Genomic DNA, 23,207 nt, shown 5'->3' on the forward strand with positions numbered 1-23,207 from the left:
AAATGAGAGATGTTTTTGTATAAACATAGCGCGATTGTGCTTGTGATTTTACTTTCATAATTTTATCATTGTTTTCATAAAGACTTTTGTTATACGACTTGTTTGTGTTTAATGTTTTGTCCCCATCGTTTTGGTGGTAATGCTGGGTATTTTCTGGGTATACATTCATTGCCTATCAGTTAATAATAAAACATAACTGAATGCTCAACAGTCCTGGGTGGCCGATACGCAGAAATACTCAACACGGCCCAATAGTGTGGTTCGAACCCGAATACCCGAATCATGTTCATCATTGTATCATTGTTTTTCGGAAGGGGGGGGGGGGGGGCAGAAAATTCGTAGCGTAGCGAGGGGGGGGGACACATGTCCCCGGGCCCCGACCTTAGGGGGCGCCAAAATGGGTTGGAAATATAAATTGAAAGGGTGAAGGGGGGGGGTGCAAATAAAAATCTTGAGGGGGGGGGGCGCAAATCGAAAAGTTTGTCGCTATGCCTCGGGGGGGGGGGGGGTGTGGAGGCGGTCTACATTTTCCGGGGGGTGGGCGGACACTAGTAAAAGTATATGTATATGTGTATGCAGGGGCGTAGCGAGGGGGGGGGGCGGGGGGTGCGGACCGCACCGGGTGACACCATTTAGGGGGGTGACACCAAGGCAAAAAATAGCAAAATATGTAGAGAAAAACTCGAGGGGGGGGGGTGTGCAAATCGAAAACTTGAGGGGGAGGGGGGCAAATCGAAAGTTTGAGGGGGGGGGGGTGCAAATCGAAAACTTGAGGGGGGGGGGGTGTGCAAATCGAAAGTTTGAGGGGGGGGGGGAGTGGCAAATCGAAAACTTGAAAGTTTGTCCCTGGGAAGGGTCTCTATGCCTCTAGGGGGGTGACACCATTAAGTGCCGCACCGGGTGACACCCGACATCACTACGCCACTGTGTGTATGTATGTATATGTAGGAGGGGGGGGGGTTGCGGTAGACTATTTCCGTGGGGGGGGGGGGGGGGGCGAAGAGAGCCTTGAAGAAACTGATGTTCACCTACTCAACATTGAGTATTTTCAAAGCACCCCTTCACATTAATAAGTACTGTTTCTGATCCAAAGGCTAATAGTGTAGATAAAGTAGAGTATATTTTGTTTCTGTGGTCATCATGTGTAGTCGGCTCTACATGTCCATAATCCAGCGAGTATAAGCTGAGTGCACTTATATAGGCCTACAGACTTAAGTCCCATGCCCTAATGCTATAGCCAATGCTTCCATACTACTGTCAATTAGCTCTATGTAGCCTAATCGTGCCCTCTTCTGTTTGACCAAAGTCGCATGACAGGCTAGCCCACCTTAAATATGCTACACAACTTTCATAATTCTCATGCGTCAGTAATGACCTAACCTGTAATAAAAATAAATTGCTTATCTAAAACATGTCACAGAAAGATATAAATATTTTTTTAGGAAATTTATTATGAAAAAAAAAACATGTTCGATTTTTAATGTTGGGTTTTTTTAAAAAAAAATTACATACAATCCATCTCCACGAATCTCTCAGTCAGTAAAAGTTTATTTTTATTTGTGGATAAAAATAGGCGTTTTATTCCAACATATCGTTAACATTTCAGAAACAAGTATGTCTTTGAGTACTGCGCTTTTTATCCAATCACTGAAGCCCCAGACACGGTTGTTGTGACGTTAGGGTCCACCGCACATTTCCCGTACACGGAGGGAAATGCGCCCAGGATGTTAGCCCTGCAGTAAAGTCCGTCTGCGCATGGCATTCGGACTCCGTCTCCCTAGTCGTGCAGTTGTCGTCCAGCTTGCCGATCTTCTTGCAGTAGACGTAGGACGCCAGGAACTCGTCACGGACACAACAGTAGCCGGTGGGGCAGACGTCGAACCGGTGACGGATGGTGGGACACAGTCCATCTCTATTTGGTCCGGCTGGGGGGTAAAGAGTTAATCAATGCAGTGATGATATAATAACCAGGAATGAGCTTCTTCGAAAATGCTAATATAAACAAATACAGGCCATCCAGGTTTTTTCTTAATGATAATTTTAATGAACAAAAAGGACAAACAGACCCCCATAGTAATTTCTATGAACAAACTGCGACTATAGTTTTTTAATAGTGATTTCAAGCATAATTAAACACATGCGCCTAACCTATTTACTTAGATAACTATTTTTCAAATAAACTATTAGCAGAGGCTTAAGCGAGGGGGGGGGGGGACATATGTCCCCGGGCGCCGACCTTAGGGGGGGGCCGCCAAATTGAAAGTTTGAGGTGGGGGGTGCAAATGAAAAGTTCGAGGGGGGGGGGGGTGCAAATCGAAAGTTTGAGGGGGGGGGGGGGTGCAAATAAAAAGTTCGAATGAGGGGGGTGCAAATCGAAAATTTGAGGGGGGGGGGAGAAATGAAAAGTTCGACGGGGGGGGGTGCAAATCGAAAGTTTGTCCCCGGGCGCCGGGAAGGGTCGCTACGCCTCTGACTATTAGCGATTTAAATTCTAATTTCTACTTCTTACAAAGAGCTTAGAATTGAACATTATGAATAGCTTAGAGGAAAATTAATATTAGCAAAGGTTATTGTAGCTACAACTCTCGCAATCTTTTACTTACATTCAGGTTTCTAATATAAATGTTATAATTAAAATTAGGATAAAGTTGGCAAACAAGAGATGGACGAAACCGTGCAAGGGGGTCATCCATAAATGACGTCACACGTTTTTGGACGATTTTTACCTTCTCCCTCCCCTCCGTCACACATCGTCATACAAAGAGAGAACCCCCCTAATATGACGTCACATCGCAGCTTACACCCCCCCCCCCTCTAAAAATTGCAGTTGAATTTTAATTAAAACATCGACATTTTTCCAAAATCTTGTCTGAACCCTGTCAACATAGAGTATTTTGATCAATTCCTGTTACAAGTTATTAAAACAGTTTTCTAAAACGCGAAATAATGGCTAAAACTCGTTTCCTAACATTGCATTTTTATAATGCAAAAGTGTGACGTCACACCATCTGAACACCCCTCCTCCCAATCCTCTATATCACACCCCGTCACAAAATTACGGACCCCCTCCCACTACGAGTGTGACGCCATTTATGGACGACCCCCAAGTCCAAACTTCGTTATATTGAAAACATTAGCCCATTATTTTTTTTTAATTTAAAAACTTATACATGGGGATTGTTTAATTCAGAATTAAATATAGGCCTGTGCTTAGCTCAATTTAAAAAAAAAAAACTTAATTAAGATAGTCAAATGCAATTTTCTGAAGTACTCACCCCATCAACTGACCAGGTGAGCTGTAACATGCCGCATACGAGGAGAAAAACCAAAGGGCCGTTAGCAGACGACATCTTCAACCAGCAGCTCAGTTTTCACAAGTCAAATGTATTTATAAACCTGGTCAAGACTTCTTATCTCAATGTCGACTCGACCTCTCGTCTGACTCGAGAGCCAGACATTTATTATTTTTAACAGCTCTCTTGTTTTGATGGTATACTGATGTTAAAACACTGGTTTTTCTTGCATGAAATCGTCTTTTTAATTTTAATTATTTATTGCTAGGTCTAATTGTTTTAGATATATGCCTACAAACTTTTTTTAAAAACTTTAACACCGCGAATTCGAAATATTTAAAGGGTTATATAAACCCTATAAAACACTGTTGATTTTATATTAAATGGCAGTGAGAAAAAATACATGGTAATGTTTAAAATTAAAGCTTATAGTTCTAAAACGTTTTTTTTAACTTGCCAAAATAGAAGGAGCGAGCAAAAAAAAATACAATGTTTTGTCTGTAATATCTTATCAGTGGTGCATTTGTGGATTTCTTAGTTCATTACCACATCTGTTCATATTCACATTACATGGTTAAAGATAAGTGTTCGGGGAATATGTGACCCCATTGAAAGTAGTTCCAGTTTTAATGGGATCGTCCGATTGTCTAATGCCACTGTTTAGCAGAACTAATCAAGAAAGTAGTGCCATCATCATAATTGTGCGACTGCTGTATGAAAAGGTAAAATGGTCACGAAAGTAGTTCTTGGTGCTCATTTTGTGTGATTCCGCTCTTAATTAAAACTAGTAGTTAAAAATAGTACCGTAATTTGACAAGAAATTATTGCGTAGTGTTTGTAGAGCGAACAGTTTGGTAAGAAACTAATGACACCAGAAAGAAAAGAAAGTTGCTGAATGTTGGTGGCTATGTTAACCAGCGAAAAAAAAGAAACTCTTTAAAATAAATAAATCTAGTTATTAACATACAGATATTTTAAAGTAAAAAAAAATGTTTCCAGATCATAATATTTTAGGAATGGTGTTTCGTTTAAAGCAGAAAAATTGGCAATTTTAATCATAAAAGTTTCTATGCCAAACATCATTCACGTGTTGAATGAAATACAGCATGAAAGCTTAGGGGTCGGCGTTTGCAGTACAGCAACGCAAAGTCCCAAGTTCGATCTCTCGAGACAGCAACCAATCTAGCAGGAAACTCCAAAAAAAAAAAAAAACAAAAAAAAAAAAACAACTTCGTATTAGTATTACAATTTTCATCATCGTTTTGCGAGTACTGATACAAATTTTAAAACAGTATTAACCTTTTTGACATTGGCAATGATTTATTTATACATAATATAAACTGTCTAATTAAAATTTTTAAAACATGAAAATATAAAAAATTAACTAATTGGTAATTTGAAGCTCTGTGAAGAGTTGCTAGGGGGCTAAAGATTTGTGGAAGTTGATACTGAAATACAAATAGACGTGCAATTTTGGAGGTGGGGGTTATAGGTTATGGCAGGGGTCGGCAACTTTTAGAGCCGGAAGAGCCAAAAGTTACAATTTACATAAGTTCCCAGTTTTTTAAGAGCCACTAACATTTTTATTTCAATATAATTTTGGTATTTGATTAGGAATAGATATATACTTTTGAATTTTGATTTGAAATAAATACCTTTAAATATGAAATAATATTTATAGGGCCTACTTAAAAAGCATACTAATATTTCACACAAAAAATATTAAAGTATTTTACCTAGCTCTGCTATGATAAAATTAGTAATCAAATAATATAATTATACGACTAACCCAATCCACTTTAGAAGCCAATAACTTTTTCTTTCTTTCTTTACGGAGATCACCGGCTCAGGAGGTGTCTCCCATAGCCCGGCAGCCCTAGACACGGTCAACTCCGACTACTGGCTTGGGTATTGGTCGCTTCTGTCTTCGGTTCTCACCGGGCTTATCTTACTACCCACTGAACGCAGGAAACTCGTACCCCACCGGCTCAACCGTAGGAAGCTAATAACTTAAAAAAAAAACACGTCACTCTGGTCAAATTAATGCGTACTGACCGATAGAGGAATGCATTCCTCATTTAACGATATTCGAAAAAGTCGAAGTGGCAAGAATGGAACCTTCGCCCCGGGGCTGGCTACAGCGCGGTTATGGTGCTGGGTCTGGTGCCCAAGCGACTGTCAGCTGTCCGTATCCTTTCTGCCTCCTCTACTCTTATTGTTCTCTGATGAGTGTTTTTATCATTTTTAAAGTTGCTTTTCTTTATAATAGTTTTAATGACTTGAAAATAATATAAAATAATTATCAATATTTGTGCGTGAAACTAAAGAGCCGCATGCCGCTCGCGAGCAGCAGGTTACCGACCCCTGGATAATGAGATTTTACTTACGACAGTAGCACGAATCTATATCAAATTTGACAAAAAAATAATTTATTTGAAAAAGCCCAATGGGAACTCTCATTACTGTTACTAATGAATAATTTTCCTCCTAATCTACAAATTAAGTGTTTACTACAGTTAATGATTATAACTTTAGGCTAGACGATAATTCTAAGCATATAAGAAATGTAACAATAGCCTGGTTTTTTAAAACTTATATGACCATTTAAATTTTAAGTATAATAAAAATAAATAATTACCACACTTTTAAAATATATACTGTTGAAATTCCATATATTCTTACGTCTTTTGAGAAGATAAATGTAGGTTGTTTCCCTTTAACTTTTAGCAAACCACCGCCCCTATCTTTGCTGAACAAATTATAGCTTGAAAATAATAACCAGTATGAAAATATGTTTATTTATTCTCTCTTACAATTCAGTGTAAAATCAGTCCAAAAAATACATATACTTCTTAAAAAGCATACTTTTCATTTAATGCAAAAAAAAAAAAAAAAACAAATAAAATAAATTAGAAAATATAAGAAACTTGCTTGTAAAAACGTTGGTTGTCATGAAATCAGAGTTTAACGGCCGATTGCTCTTTTTTTTTTAACTAAAGCAAGTTGCTTTAATTTTGTTTTGGATTTGATTTTATAACGTTTTTTAAATATTTTCTTTTGACTTTTTATTCTTTTAGAATAGGCCTACACTTTTAAAATAGAAATTCAACCTTCAAATTTTTAGAGACAACTAGAACCATATTTATCCCTTCTATTCCGTTCGTTTTTAATTGAAAAAAAACAACAACTCGGTTTGCAGCTATTCTTTACATACTCATTATGCAACATTCATGAACATACGCTGATCTTGTAAAGAACGTCTACCGGATAGACGTCTTCGTTTATCTTCATTATTTAAAAAAATCTGTTTTAATGAATAAAAATAATTAAAAAACGTTTTAAAAACAAGATTTTGTATAATTATGCTCTAAAATGAAAAAAAAAATGTTTTCGTTAAATATATAATAATGCACCACTGTTTAAATAACTAGAAAGAAAAGCGTAGATCGTTTCGTGAATTTTAGTAGATAACACGGTGACCCACGCTTTCCTTATATTATAAAAGTGGTGCATTAATATATATTCAAAGCAAATAATTTTTTAAACTATTAATGCATACTTATTTAAATTTTGTTATTTATTTAATGAAGGTTTCAATACTTAATACAGTAGAGCTGCATGACTAAAATCATTGCGTATAAATTGAGAACGAAAAATGGGCGCTTTTATTAGGCGCGCAATTAAGTCAAATCTGATGCCAGATTTCATTGACATCGGGTCTTGACCTACGTGCTAAGTTTGAAACGAATCGGTCCGTTAGAAGTGGTCGAAATTTCGCTAGATATCCAAGAAGGGCAAAGTCAAAAGCACGACAAAAGCACCAGGAAGCAAGTTAAATAAAAGCTTGTAAAAAGATAACAAAGTGCGACAGTCCTGAAAATGCTCATAGTGTGAGTAGCAGCCCCCACCCCCATTGCCCCCTTCCTGGCTTTACCTCTGGTGAGAATGTGCAACATCTTAACCTGGACTATCTTCAGTATTATCCTCTCTCACTTCCTTTCTGCTCTGGCATTGTCACAGGAAGTGTGAAGTATACTTGTTATTTATGTTTAAAATATGATTCTTTTTATGAACTCAAACGATTCAAGGCGTGTAATTGATTTATTAAAAAAAACAAAAACAACTACAACATAATGTACAGGCCTAACAAATTCAATAGTACAAAATTTTGATGTACAAGTCCAACGAAACAGTATCGTATTTTCATATTATATTGTGAAAAGTTTTATTTTAAGAAGTTTTTAGGTTCATTTTAAGTATGCCGTTTAAAAACACCTGTTTCTGAAACTATGTTTTTTGTTGGGTGGGTACTAGGGCACTGAACGCTTAAAACCTATAAAATTCGAAACACACCTACACAAACCAAAATATATATATAAAAAATTAACGAAATATAACAAACCAGAAAAAACATAAAAAGATAACAAAACGTAATATAATAATAAAATAACAAAATATTACAAAACATAACAAAACATTACAAAAAAAGCCAAAAAAAAACCCCCACCCCCCTTCCAAAACAAGAACACACAAGCACAGCAAAAACACAGCACAACAAACCAAGAGAACACAAACGCATCAGCTTTAGATCTCTTCTTCCTCGTCAGGTTTCCCATTGTCTATCTTGATAAAAGGTTTGCTGTCGTCAGGCTCGCCATTGCTGACAGCCGAGAGTTTCTTGAAGTTGGCCTTCAACTCGATAGTCACCCTCTGCTCACCCTCGTCGTTGACGTCACGCGTGTACACTGACACGTAGCGACCCCTGACCTTGACGCTGAGGCATGCGCAGTGACGTCTACGCTTCCATATCAGAATGGCGCAGACGAAAATGAGAGGGGTGCAGACGCAAACTAAAATCAAAGCTTCGACCGCCTCCGTGGGGTACACACGGGATAGCTCTTCCGGTTTTAAGTTTTTAATGTCCTGACCTCTGAGGTTGATTGGTTCTTGGCAGCTGTGTGATAAAAATAGAATCCATATTGTAAGTTGATTTAGCGTTATGAAAATAATAGAATACAGTAATCTTAAAGTTGTAAAGTTCATTTTTAAGTCTATAGTTTTATTTAGTCGTAGTATTCAAAAAAGCATAGCTCAAATGGAGAAATGAAACTAGAACACAGAATCAACAATTTTTGTTTTCATCAAATGATGGCATTAGAGTATCTACACTTCTGGATTTTGGATTTACCCATCAACCCTGAACGTAGCCCTTTCCCCTAACTACAATCTGGTACCTTCCAGAGATTAGATTCAGCTTGATCTGATTGTCCGACGATTGTTTAAGTAAGTAAAGTTTCCCTTTCAAACCTGACGGTCTATGGGGCAAGTGAAGTAGATTTCACTTGTTTCTGTGACCTCGGCATATGAAGAGATAGTGTGGTCAGCACTATGCCCCGCCGCCTTTAGTTTCCCTAACTTGAGTTAGGTACCCATCAGAGTTGGGTGGACTCAGGGACGGTCTACTGACTTGAACCCGGATTCGAACTCGAGACTTACGATTGTTTAAGTAGCGATCTAATATATAACCCACTCACATTGTATCTCCTTGTATTGCAGTGGCTTTGATCATCCACTCCAGTGCGTCATCGCAGTAAAAGGGATTTCCCGATAGCCGCAAACTTTTCAACTGTTTCCAAGGGAGAATATCACGTGACAGCGTGTTAATGGCGTTGTTCTCCATGGCAACCTCTCGCAACGAGGACGGGTGGTTCCCAAAAACAAAAGGATGGATTTTCTTGAGACGCTGTTGTAGAACATAGAGGTTTGTTAGGGTCAATAAATAATTAATGTGGTCTATTTTGCTATGATAAAAATGGAATTCGTGTTTCAATATATATATATATATATATATATATATATATATATATATATATATATATATATATAATGTCATAATTTACGTTAAGAGATATAAGTCGCTTCTGTTACAGCATTAGGTTATAAATCGGACACAAGAAATTACTGCAACAAAGCACTACGACAAACAGGCAAGGTTTGTGAATAGGGGAAAAAATATAAAGTTAAATGACCGATTATTTTTTAGTTGAAGGTAGAGGAAAGCAGAGTTTCTTCCAGGCATCTCTTCGGGTGGGGGGGGGGGGGGGCGCTCCACGCCGAAGAAAGTCTACCGCCCCCCGAACGAAATGGAATTTATGTAGAAAACATATACTTTTATCAGAGGCGTAGCGAGGGGGGGCATATGCCCCCGAGCGCCGACCTTAGGGGGCGCCAAAATGGGTTGGAAAAGTAAATTGAAAGTTTGAGGGGGGAGTGCAAAAATCGAAATCTTGAGAGGGGTGCAAATCGAAAGTTCGAGGGGGGGGGGGGGTGCAAATCGAAAGCTTGAGGGAGGGGGTGCATATCGAAAGTTTGTCCCCGGGCGCCGGGAAGGGTCGCTACGCCTCTGACTTTTACCAGTGTCCGCCTCCCCGGAAAATGTTGACCGCCGCCCCCCCCCCCCCGAAAATATCAAGTGCCCCCCCCCCCCCGGAGAAAAAAGTCTGGAAGAAACACTGGAGGAAAGGGGGGGGGTGAATACAGAAGGCCAATACAGAAGGCTTTTTGGGTCATTGGATATATGTCGAGAAAATAATACGGAATCCTTCAAGTTTCTATATGTGTCAGGGTTAAGATTAAGAAAAAAAGTGTCTGTTATGGGAAATCACCGTAGACCTGGATCTAGGTTTAGATCAGAGTTTCTTTCAATCATCACTACTGCCCCCCCCCCCCCCAACGAAATATAATTTATTAACAAAACAGATACTTTTACCAGTGTCCGCCCCCCCCTAGAAAAAGTCTAAAAGAAACAACATTGGTTCAGAAGTATGTGATCCCACCAAGATTAGGGTTAGCTCTAGGTTAAGTAATTGGATCTGGACTAAGTTTAGGGTGTAAGTGTAACTAAGTTTAGAGTGTAAGTGTAACTAAGTTTAGAGTGTAAGTGTAACTAAGTTTAGAGTGTAAGTGTAACTAAGTTTAGAGTGTAAGTGTAGCGATTCTATAGTCCCCCCCAACTCCCCCCCCCCCCACCTCCCTCATTTCATACTAGTAATAAGTTCCAAATGTGAAAGATAACTAACTGGAAACAATTTCGCTTTATACCTTACAGTCGGTATTCGCCTACAGATCATGATCTTGACCCACTGAGTCGTGACCTTGACACTTACCACGTTCCCGCTGATGGACAGCGTCACCAGGTGAGGGAATGACGCTAGGGCATGGTCACCAAGCTCTGTCAAAGGCAGGGAGTCGAGGATCAACGTCTTGACGCTGCTGACGCGGGAACCCTGACTCACTGCAAGAAAAGACGCAAAAATTAAAGTCTTGGACTAGGAGTTTTTAACTTTCCCACGCCGGCGTTTATGGCCAGTTAATCTTGCTCTGATTTAAGTTTAAAAACCAGTTCATTAAAAAATTCACATCCTCACACACACACACACACACACAGTTCCACTGACACACACACAGATATACACATATACTCAACACAATCACACACACAGTTACACATACATACACATATACTCACATAATAACACAAACACACACAGACACACACATATACTCACAGTCACACATAGCATAGTCACACAAACACACAATTACACAAACACACACATACACTCAAAGTCACACACACCGTTACAGACACACACACATATGCTCACATTAACAAACACACAGTTACAGAGACACATATACAGTCGCGCACGCACACACACACACAGTTACACAGAGACACACACATCGAACCATAGTTACCATCGGTGATCGGGTTGTTACTTAAATCTAAAGTTTCCAACAGCAGCAAATTGTCTATGGCAGTGTAAGGGATTGACGTCAGTTCGTTATTGCTGATGTCAATTTGAACAAGTTTTGAGGTGCTGTGGATATATTTTGAAGAAGAATAAAAAAACTGAGTAAATTTAATGTGATAAATTGTCATATTTTATAATGATATGATTGAATGTCAAGTGTTATGATTGCTATGCAAGTTATCATCATTCACTGTCGCGTCATTTAATCGTTAAAGGAAAATATAAATAAGTTTTAGCTTAAATATTCAACACTATATTAATACATCCCCTCAACGTAACTATATTTCTATATTGGTAATAGCATTTAGAACATACATATAATCTTTTATTGTATTTTTTCATTTTAAATTATAAATTATAAAGATTTCTATGGCGACTAATGTTAATTTGGTTCTTTTCAATTTTGTATTGCATTTCTGCTTTTCAGGATGATATATGGGAACATCATCCGACTATACTTTCCGACTATACTTTTGAGTTAGATACCCATCAGAGCTGGGTCGACTCAGGGACTTTAAACTGACTTGAACTCAAATACAAACTTGAGACTTTCGGGTCTAACTTTGGGTGCAGTACTGACCACGTTATCCCTTCATATGCCGAGGTAACAGAAACAGGTGAACTCTACTTCACCTTTTTAATGTATATGAGAAAAATACGTTTTAAAATTAGGCATAAAAAATGTGAAAAATCGAAATGGTACTTAAAATACAAGTTAGTAAAAAAAAAGTTATTTAAAAAAACATGTCAAATCATTATTTACTTGACAAGGGCGTTGCCATCAAAACTTGTTATTTTGTTCTGAGACAGCAGAAGTGCGTTCAGATTGACCAGGTCAACAAACACGTGACCGGTTATCTGGGCCAACTGGTTGTGTCTAAGATTCAGGGTAATCAGGTTATGTAATCCCTGTGGAAATTATCATAAACAGTTCATAAATTCCACAATTTTTGTTATAATTCATAATTTCATGCATTATACAGTTGTATTTTGATTAATATATATGTTCTCTATAGCTTTTACCGTTGTTTTTTTTTTCAGATTTATAATAGTCTTTTTCCCCTAGACTTTTCATGGTAAATTTTTTTTTCTCCACGCCTTTGGTTGTTATATTTAATATAAAAAAATCTCGCAAAGTTTTCATATTAGTTAGTGGGGTAGCAACATACTCTTTAGATTAAAAAACCCGCGACCTAAAATCTGCCACGCCCCAGCCCAGTGTTTAAAGCAACAGTGTCGTCGCTATCCCCCTGTCTTTAATAGCTATTTGTGGGTGGCGTGTACTATTGTATCTCCAAAAGTCCTGAGTTCGGACCCCTGGGCAGATAAGGCTCTTTAGCTGGGGACTGGGGACATTAACTTATCCAGGAGAGACAACTCAAAAAATCAAACAACTGCTGCCTTGGGGATTGTTCTAGGGTGGACATCGGACGAGTAAGCCAATTCAGAAAGAAAAAAAAGTATGTTGAAGTCCAAGTGTACTGGCCCTATGGCACCTAGAACATGTTGACACGTAAAACTGAACTGTGTTGGAGGAAATCATTTACGATAAGTTAAGAAGGAAGATGATAAATATAAGTAGCTTTAAAAAAAGCTACTTTGATGAAGTTTAAAGTTAGCGCTGTTAAATGATTCTTTTAACAGCATTGCCCTGCCCGGTTGAACCCGGTTAGCAGTCCAGCTCTCAACCGCTAGACCACTCCGTCCCCCTGGTAACATGTCAACCTACCTTGAATGTGGCGGGGTGGAGCTGGGTCAGCTTGTTCTTGCTGAGGTCTAGAACCTTGAGGCTTCTCAAATCATCCACTGAGTTGGCTGCGATGTTCATTATAGAACACTCGGAGAGGTCGATCTCCTCAATGTACTTCATAAAAGGGAACGAAAAGGTATCTTCTACGAGCTTTTTTATTGGATTCCCGCGGAGAATCAGCCTCTTAAGCTGAAAATATCCTGCATCTGTAAATATATATATATATATATATATATATATATATATATATATATATATATATATATATATATATATATATATATATATATATATATATATATATATATATATATATATATATATATATATATATATATATATATATATATATATATATATATATATATGACTATATGTGTATCTGTGTACGCCCAATATATGTACTTTGATAATGATGCTAGTATGAGTTATGTCTATAGATTATGTCTACTGATTTTTGGGTGTATGTATTTTTAAATGTATGTTTATTTTTTCAATGTATTCTTCTTTTTCGGCGTTGAAAAAAAATTCAATAATCGGAAACGTCTGAATAATTATTCAACTAATTAATACGATTTAATTACAGGTTAAATTTGTCTTTCACAAAAAAAAGAAGCAAAATAAAATTAAATCACAATAATAAAAAGGAAAGTAAATAAAAAAACAACTCAGAAACTAATATTGAATCATAATAAAATGATAAAAGTTTATAAACTTAAAAATTTAGATCGGCGGATTTTTTTGACCTGGGTGCAACACATAGGCCACATTTTACTTCAAAACAAAGGAGTAGGCCTACACTCTCAACTCTTTAATTTCATTAAGGTGAAACATAAATAAAAAAATTATTAAAGTTTCAAAACTCATTAAACGTTAACCTTTATATTACTCATTCATATTTTAATAGAAACAATGCAATATTAAAAAATTTAACTATGATTTCTATTAACCAGCTATATTCCCTATTATTCTTTACATAAACTTTTACCCTTGAAGAAGAGTTCCTTTGTGATAGCTTCTTCTGTGAGTCTGTTGTATGAAAGATCCAAAGACCTTAAGCAACGAAGCTTCGAAAAGGGGCTGCCTTCAATGAAGCTTATTTCGTTTCTGTTGACGGAGATCAGAATTAAATAAACCGGGAGTGATCTCCCCTAAACTTTCTCGAATAATCTTATAAAGCACTACGTGGGATGGCAACTCGGAATATAGACATGATTTTTAATTACTTAAACTTTTAAAAATAGAATAGAATCTCGTAGAAAAAAGAATTGCGCACCAAGCGAACGCCAAAACAAAATATGCATGATACTGCGGAATATTATTAGTACTTTATAAATTTACATGCGTTTTTTGAAAAATTGGAAATAGTGTAAATTACTACTTCCGGTCAACGGAAATTACTCAAAATTTGACAGAAGGTAGAACATAGATCTTTTACTTACATGTGAAATTTCATTTATCTATCTGAAATAGTACTCAAGTTATAGGCTTTTGAAAAATTCAAAGTAGAAAAAGTACCACTTTCAGTTATCGGAAATCGCTCAAAAGTTGATACGGATCTACGATTTTGATAAAATACTTAAGTATCAATTTTCATCAACCTAGCTATAACGGTACTCAAGTTATCGTGTTTGTACACACACACACAGACACACACAGAGACACACAGACATACGGACAAGATTGCAAAATTATGTTTTTCCGTATCAGTGAGATGTAAAACGTCGAGATTTGTAAAAATCTCAATTTATTTGGCACGATTACAAGACTTCCTGTATACTTCGTATATATGAGAAAGTAAAAATGTATACGATCTTTGTCTTAATTATGATCGTCCGTCCGTCCGTCTATCATTCCAACCGTCGTCCATCCGTGCTCCCATCCGTCCGTCCATCCCCCCGTCAGCTAATTCACACATCTACTTCCTCATCCATCATTCTACCTATCCATAATTCCACCCACCTAACAATCCGCCTAATTACCGATTCGCCCTTCTAGCCATCCACCCATCCACTCTCCCAACTACCCATATACCCATCTACCTTTACACTTATCCATCCATCCGCTTACCCACCTACCCACCTGCCCATCCCCACACACACTACTAACAATACACAGACACAAAATAACAGCACCTCAACTAAAAACCACAAAACAGTATCTAACGCACCTGCTAAACGAAATGTCCAATCGACAATAATCGGACTGGTCAATGTCGGTCAAACATTTTTCGTGGTCGCACTTCTCCGACTCCTCAATGGGCGGTATGGTCGATATGTAATTGTCACTGTAATCAATTACCTCCGCCTGTTCAGGGATTTCTCCTACCTGGAAGATATCTGAAATGTTTGGAAAAAGTCAGGAAATAAAAAGTGACCGACATGGTCTGTACAACTTTAACCCATCTGAAACCATAACACCCTCCTTGACCCTACCCAGTGGTTCTTAACCTATTGGAGGTACCGATCCCCACTAGCTCCATATGCGCTGTCACCGAACTCTTCTTAATAAGAAACATAAAATATAATTTTGTTTTAAAATTCGAAACACTGGCAGGTCTATATGTTTTACTGGTGCTCAAAATGAGTAATACTGTGTTCAAAGAACAAAACCATTTAAATATGATTTTCAAACAAAAACAGAAACAACTTTGAATGAAGAGAGTGATGTGTCCTTGTATTGTCTCCATTCAGCTTGTGGAGCACAAGGATACACCCACACTTCTCCATCGAACATGGTTTTTGGCGATTCCTCCAAGTTGGGCCCACGATATTCCGGTTGCTTCTGCTTCAAGACAACTGATCTTTTCCAAGTTTAGTTTTGCCGATGTTAGACTATAACTGCTTAATTTGGCTTTGCAAATCACGCAGTTAGGACGCGGACTCCCAACAAGTTCTGTCACAGCACATCTATACATGATCAACGCGCGCCTGTACAGGTGGCATTGACATGATTTTGTAATACATGTGTGTCGTGACGTGAAAGGTACTACGTTATAAAAATATCATGATACCGATACGTTTTATATTGCCCTGGCGCTCTTTATTACTTTGTCGTAATATCACGCTGTCGTATTTCAACTGTCCTCGACCGCTTTTTCTATCAATGTCGAAATCCGATCGCAAATCAAATGAGTAGGATGTGTCTTGACCTTCGCTGAACCGCTGAAACTGTCTTACCGAATCCCTGGGGTTCGATTGAACCCAGGTAAAGAACCACTGGTCTAACCGTAAATGACGTCACAATCTTGAGTTGGGGGGACCAAAAAACAAAAAAACACCTGAGGATATGGTTTGACCACTTTGGAATATTGAACCTGATATAAAAGCAGCATTACTTTTTAAAACTAGCAGCATATTTAAATGGGCTTTTCTTTGCAATTAAAAAAATAATATTTAAAGTCACTTACTTCACCTTGTTTAACAATCAAATATTTTAAATTAACTTGCAAACAATACCCTTACGTTACTGTACAATCTCATTTTAGACGTATTAAAAGTCAAACACTTTACATTAAATTTTAAAAGCAAATGCCATACATTTCTTTAAAATAAAATACTGAAAAAATATTTAAAAATAATACTTCACACTTCTTTAAAAGCAAGTAGGCATACTTCACTTGACCTTGAAGTCAAATAAATCTACGTTTGCCAGAGCAATTAAAACACTTCTTTAAAATCAAGTACTTGACTTTGAAATCAAATCTACGTTACTTTTGCCAGTGCAATTAATAACACTTCTTTAAAGGCAAGTACTAATCTTGACTTTGAAATTGAAAAATCTACTTTACTTTTGCCAGAACAATTAAAAACACTTCTTTAAAGGCAAGTACTAAACTTGAATTTGAAATTAAAAAATCTACTTTACTTTTTCCTGAGCAATTAAAAACACTTCTTTAAAGGCAAGTACTAAACATGAATTTGAAATTAAAAAATCTACTTTACTTTTTCCTAAGCAATTAAAAACACTTCTTTAAAGGCAAGTACTAAACATGACTTTGAAATTAAAAAAAATCTACTTTACTTTTGCCAGAACAATTAAAAACACTTCTTTAAAGGCAAGTACTAAACTTGACTTTGAAATTTAAATATAGGCGTAATTCTCTTTTTTAAATTTTTATTTAACTGTTGGATTCTTTAAAGTTGTTAATCTATATATATAATAAACCGGGAGTGATCTCCCCTAAACTTTCTCGAATATTCTAATATAACACTACGGGGGATGGCAACTCGGGATATAGACTTCTAGACATGATTTTTAATCCATTTTAAATACTCAAATTTTTTAAAATAGAATATAATCTCGTAGAAAAAAGAAATGCACACCAAGTGAACGCTAAATAAAGATGTGCACAATAGTGCGCAATATTATTAGTACTTTATAAATTTACATGCGTTTTTTGAGAAATCGGAAGTAGCGTAAATAAGTACTTCCGATAAACGGAAATTACTCAAAATTTAACAGAAGGTAGAAAATTAGATCTTTTACTTACAAGTGAAATTTCCTTTATCTATCTGAAATAGTACTCAAGTTATAGGCTTTTGAAATATTCAAAGTAGAAAAAGTACCAATTCCGGTTGTCGGAAATCGCTGAAAAGTTGATACGGATCTACGATTTTGATATAATACTTATATATGAAATTTCATCAACCTAGCTGTAACGGTACTCAAGTTATCGTGTTTACACACAGACACACAGACACACAGACACACAGACATACGGACAAGATTGCAAAATTATGTTTTTTCCGTATCCGTGAGGTGTAAAACGTCGAGATTTGTAAAAATCTCGATTTTTTTTGCACGATTACAATACTTTCTCTATACTACGTATATACGAGAAAGTAAAAAAATCTACTTTACTTTTGCCAGAACAATTAAAAATGTGAAGCTCTTTCTCCGTGGCGCTGACGTCACATTCGCCTGTATGTTGGGCCGGTACAAGGACCAAGATGGCAGCAAGGGACACAACTTGACACAGGAGGCTCAACATCTTGCTGTGTCTGTAAGGCGAAACAAATGAAAACAATATTCTTTGCTCTATGGCTCAGATACACGGGTAATAACCAAATAAAAAACAGTGCTTTATAAATATAAATTCTAAAGGATTCAGAGGTATGAAGCAATCTCAAATAAAATTGTATAGAATAAATTATACAGACAAACACGAGATTGAAAAAAATATGTTGAAAATAAAGCGCTGAAGGAGAAGGCACACCCTAAGCACCCCCCCCCCCCCATCAGTGCCGGCGCCAGGTTATTTAGAGCCCTAGGCAAAACTTATTAAAACGCCCCCTTTCACACAAATTAATTGCTAAAACATGTGTATCAGAAAACAATTAATTAAAAGCGACATATCAATTTATTATCAATTGCATACACGTTATAAGTAGACATCAAAATCAAATTTTACTTGCCTCCTTCGTCGCAAAAGTTTATGTATTTGTTTTCCAACCTGTCAATGCTAAAAAAAACCTATAAAACTATTTTGTTTAGAACTTCTGCTCTATATAATATTTTTACAATAACAAATAATAACTTAATGTTGTATTTATAAGTAAGCGGTCAACCTAAGGTGCAGGAATTTGAAATGAATGAAAAATAAAGCAACGAATTATCTCCCATTTGGAAATACAAATACCAAAATCTTATTCAAGGGAAATAACTTTCACAACAATAGCTAAATTAACTTAGTGTAACTAAGACATGCTTGAAAAACACAATAAAACGCTCTAAATTTCATTAGGTAATAATTATAACAAATCTTTTATATTAACTATGCAGCCGTGACTAAAGAATATATTTTACTCATTGACTACTTAACTGTGGGTTTTGTTTGTAAGTCTAAACACGGTAGCTTAATTATAACATATTTCGAGTCAATTTTGATGACATACCTTATAATTTACTTGCTACAACTAAAAAATACATAAAATTTTGGATCCCTTAAATAGAGGGACGGCTTTAAAAAAAAATCTAATACGGGTTACTTTTAAGATACTGCTACAATTATTGATTAAATATAAAAAGTTTACAGTTAGTTATAAATTCCAGCCTAGATCTATATAATATTATATATTAATACTTTAAGAGTGGTTATATAGATTCCTATTAAAATAAACCGGGAGTGATCTCCCTTAAACTTTCTCGAATATTCTTATATAACACCACGTGGGATGGCAACTCGGAATATAGACATGATTTTTAATTACTTAAACTTTAAAAAATAGAATAGAATCTCGTAGAAAAAAAATTGCGCACCAAGCGAAAGCCAAAACAAAATATGCATAATAGTGCGGGATATTATTAGTACTTTATAAATTTACATGGGTTTTTTGAGAAATCGGAAATCGCGTAAATTAGTAGGCCTACTTCCGGTTAACGGAAATTATTCAAAATTTGACAGAAGGTAGAGGATTAGATCTTTTACTTACATGTGAAATTTCATTTATCTATCTGAAAAAGTACTCAAAAAGTAGAATAAGTTCCACTACCGTTTACCGGAAATTGCTAAAAAGCTGATAAATAATTACAAATTTGATATAATACTTCTACATAAAATTTCATCAACCTAACTGTAACGGTACTAAAATTTACTTGTTCACAGACACACAGACACACATCCACACAGATACACACACACAGACTTGTAAAAATATGTTTTTCCGACTCAGGGAGGTGTAAAACGTCGAGATATGTAAGCGCGTAATATAACAGAGGTAAACATGTAGGAACCACAAATGTATGATGTATGTATGTAATTGTAATATTTATTGATATAGACTATTATAGACGAAGAGATGCCCGAAAGAAACCCTGAGTCTGAGAGCTGCCCTGTTGATACGCTGGTTGTTGCTTTAAGGTTGGAGCTGTCTAGCTGTGGTGACTTGTAGTTTTTTTGTTGATGTTGTGTATGTTGCGTCCACGGCAGTTGGAGGCAGAGGCGTAGCGACCCTTCCCGGGGCCCGGGGACAAACTTTCGATTCGCACCCCCCCCCCGTCAAACTTTAGATTTGCACACCCCCTCAAACTTTCGATTTGCACCCCCTCAAGCTTTCGATTTCCACCCCTCCCCTCAAACTTTTGATTTGCACCCCCTCAAACTTTCGATTTGCAACCCCCTTCAAACTTTCGATTACTTTTTCCAATCCATTTTGGCGCCCAATAAGGTCGGCGCCCGGGGACATGGGTCGTCCCCCCCTGCCCCCCCCCCCCACCTAGCTACGCCTCTGGTTGGAGGTGATGTTGATAGTGTTGCTCGTTAATTTTACATTGTAATTTACAGTGTCAGTTTGCCTCGCCATGTTCGCTTTAGTGTTACAGTTTTCATTTATCGACTTGTGAGGACTGTACTCGAGTTTCGATCTAAACAAAATCATACTTCAACATAGAACCTGTTTCTCTAATAAAATAACTGCTTGATTTATGAAAAAAAAAATCAGTCATTTGTTTAATCACAGGTTCAGTATCAAATATTTAACCACATATATCAAGCCTAACCGTGACAGTGACCAGCTTACCTCATCCAACCTATTGAACTTTGATATGAAACGTATCCTAATTACACTGGAATGTTCTCAAGTAAATAACTCAACAAAACTTAGATTTATTATATCCAAAACAGGTTGTAGTAATCCACACCAAACTAAGTATCCTACAAAGAAATGTATCCACCATGACACTTGAACAAGACGTTAGAATACAACGAAATGTGATGTGCAGGTATAGATAGGCCGATAGAACAGTAAAATACTTGAATGATAAACCAGGCTCTCGATCGGCCCTCGTTATCAATCAAACCTGAGCCTTATATCAGGGTGGACTCGATACGACATTTCGCTGGTGCTATCTATAGAAACGACTTCATATCTCGTGACCTGATTTTAAGTTTTCAATTAAAACTTTTACGGGTTAATTAAATGAGTTTAACACATGTGTAGACGTATAAGGGGACTTAATCCATTACATCTGCTTTTGTCTTAAAGACCATACAAAAAATTATCAGGGGACTTAATCAGTCACATCTGCTTTTGTCTTGAAGACCCTATCAGGGGACTTAATCCATCCTATCTGTACATTTGTATTAAAGACCCTATCAGGGGACTTAATCCATCCTATCTGTACATTTGTATTAAAGACCATATCAGGGGACTTAATCCATCATATCTGATTTTGTCTTAAGACGTTATAAGGGGACTTCATCCATCATATCTGCTTTTGCCTTAAAGACCTTATAAGGGGACTTAATCCATCATATCGGCTTTTGTCTTAAAGACATTATAAGGGGACTTAATTCATCATATCGGCTTTTGTCTTAAAGACCTTAAAAGGGGACTTAATACATTATATTTGTGTTTTTGCCTTAAAGACCATATAAGGGGACTTAATCCATTATATTTGTGTTTTTGCCTTAAAAACCTTATAAAGGGACATAATCCATCATTTCTGTGCTTTTGTCTTAAAGACCATATAAGGAAATTTAATCCATCATATATTTGTCTCGTAGATTCGTAGGCGGCTGGGGTCTCATTTCTTTTTTTCTTTTTTCTTTAACTCCGCCATCTTTAGTATCTCATCAAGTGTAAAATCCATCTTTTTTTATGTTGGATTTCTATTGTTAGCTGCCTCTTTTTTTTTTAAAATTCACCGATCCCCAATGTTCTAATATATTTTCATATATAGACACATATATAAACACATGCATGCATGCACCTACACACACGTATAGTTCATACACAGATATACACACGCATTAACACAAACGCGCACACACACGAATGCACACACACACACACACACACACAGTGCAGGAACATTCAGACAAACGCTCCCATGCATGTCTACAAAGATTGCTAGCCTACAAGCCACCCACTCTAAAGAATTTCAGGCTAGAAAATTATGCACAAAACAAAGTGAAAATATAATTTTAATTTCGCATAACTTATTTAATATATATAAATATATTGCTATGTAACTCAGCTTAAACCTTCAAACAGGAAATAGAACAACTGGTTGCTATGCAAACAAAAAAAAACAATCACTTGGATACGGGTAGGGAAGTGTAGGATTTGTGACATTGACATAGATCAAATAATTGTTTTGTTGACGATTGTATGTAAACAGGTAATACATTTGGAAGCCCTGAATAAAACATTTAAAAACAGATTTGATTGAAAAGTGGAGATTTATGTCTGAATGATTGTTAAATAGATACTTATTAACCTACTTAAGTGCAGATAATCTGCTGAATTTTTTTTTATTTAAAAAAAGGGAAACTACTGCTTCAGCTTTATGCATGTATGTGTTTTCTTTTTAATAATAAATGTTTGTTAAAAAATATTAGAAGAACAATTTGATTTTTAAAATATTGTAGACATTCATAAATAACTAACAATTGAAAAATAAAAATAATTATAAAAAAGCAATACAATATACGTCACGTTTAAAAACAACCCAATCGAATGTATTACATTAACTTAAAATATTTCGAAACTTTGAGGATGAAAAAATGACATACATCAATATACATGACAATTTGGGAATAACTGTAGTGGTTTTATCTTGTAAACACATTTCATGCCTGACGTAGCCAAACTAACGATACTTAGACATTTTAACATTCAGCTGCAAGCGAAAAAAAAAAACAACAATCGTATACACTTAACGATACACTATTTAATTTAGAGGCCGTGTCGGTTAAGCTGATGTTTGCTAAACCGAAAAGTCCCGAGTTTGAATCCCCAGGTAGCTGAGACTCGATAGCTAGGGACAGCAACTCTTCTAGGAGAGACAACTCCAAAATCAAACAACTGCTGCCTTGTAGTTTGTTCTTGGTTGGACAAAGGCTATGGAAGCAAATCCAAAAAGAAAAGCAGGCTGAAATCGGAGTCAACGGCCTATACGGCGCATAAGTTGACACGCAATACTTAACTGTGTTGGAAGAAATTCATTCAAATATACAATTACGAAATAAAAGATGAACAAAATTCAATTTCTTTCTTTGAATAAAATAACCAGAAGGTTCTTCCACCGGGGTGGTACTAAAACATCAAACTCGCTCTCCTAATTGAGTCAAATCAAAAGAAATACATCCCATATTTTCACACCGTGTTGAGTGTATGCGAATATTTCATATCTATTTCGAAATGGACTGGACACCCTCCCTCCTCTTTCTCCTCTCTCTTGAAACCGTTGTAAATACACATTGCAAGTAGTGTGTCAGTCATTCCCTGTCTCTGGCCTATACACATCCTTACAGGCAATTGGACCTCGTCAGTGTTTTAGGGCGATCAGTATTGAAGATGTTCATACATGAGATATTAGCTTCGGACACCCACGAAAAAACGA

At 36.6% G+C, this 23,207-nt stretch overlaps 1 protein-coding gene and 1 long non-coding RNA gene across 2 annotated transcripts; both read right to left on the reverse strand.

Annotated features, from left to right (window-relative positions):
* Positions 1-1,499: 1,499 nt before the first annotated feature.
* On the reverse strand, positions 1,500-3,590 carry LOC131932107 (uncharacterized). The gene is made up of 2 exons (XR_009384462.1): positions 3,276-3,590; positions 1,500-1,925 (listed from the first exon to the last, which is right to left on the reverse strand). It is a non-coding gene; the product is annotated as an uncharacterized LOC131932107 (long non-coding RNA).
* A 4,222-nt stretch (positions 3,591-7,812) lies between these two features.
* On the reverse strand, positions 7,813-20,647 carry LOC131932105 (leucine-rich repeat neuronal protein 1-like). Its single transcript, XM_059288996.1, has 10 exons — positions 20,381-20,647; positions 17,724-17,863; positions 15,031-15,199; positions 13,849-13,967; positions 12,840-13,066; positions 11,874-12,019; positions 11,055-11,176; positions 10,460-10,587; positions 8,828-9,036; positions 7,813-8,247 (listed from the first exon to the last, which is right to left on the reverse strand). Exons 1-10 carry the CDS (start codon positions 20,383-20,385, stop codon positions 7,878-7,880), a joined length of 1,635 nt encoding a protein of 544 aa, XP_059144979.1. The 5' UTR covers positions 20,386-20,647; the 3' UTR covers positions 7,813-7,877.
* Between the last annotated feature and the right edge of the window lie 2,560 nt (positions 20,648-23,207).

The sequence above is a fragment of the Physella acuta genome, unplaced genomic scaffold (genome assembly GCF_028476545.2).
Source record: "Physella acuta isolate Inbredline_101_S28 unplaced genomic scaffold, ASM2847654v3 ptg002089l, whole genome shotgun sequence".
Lineage (NCBI taxonomy): Eukaryota > Metazoa > Mollusca > Gastropoda > Physidae > Physella > Physella acuta.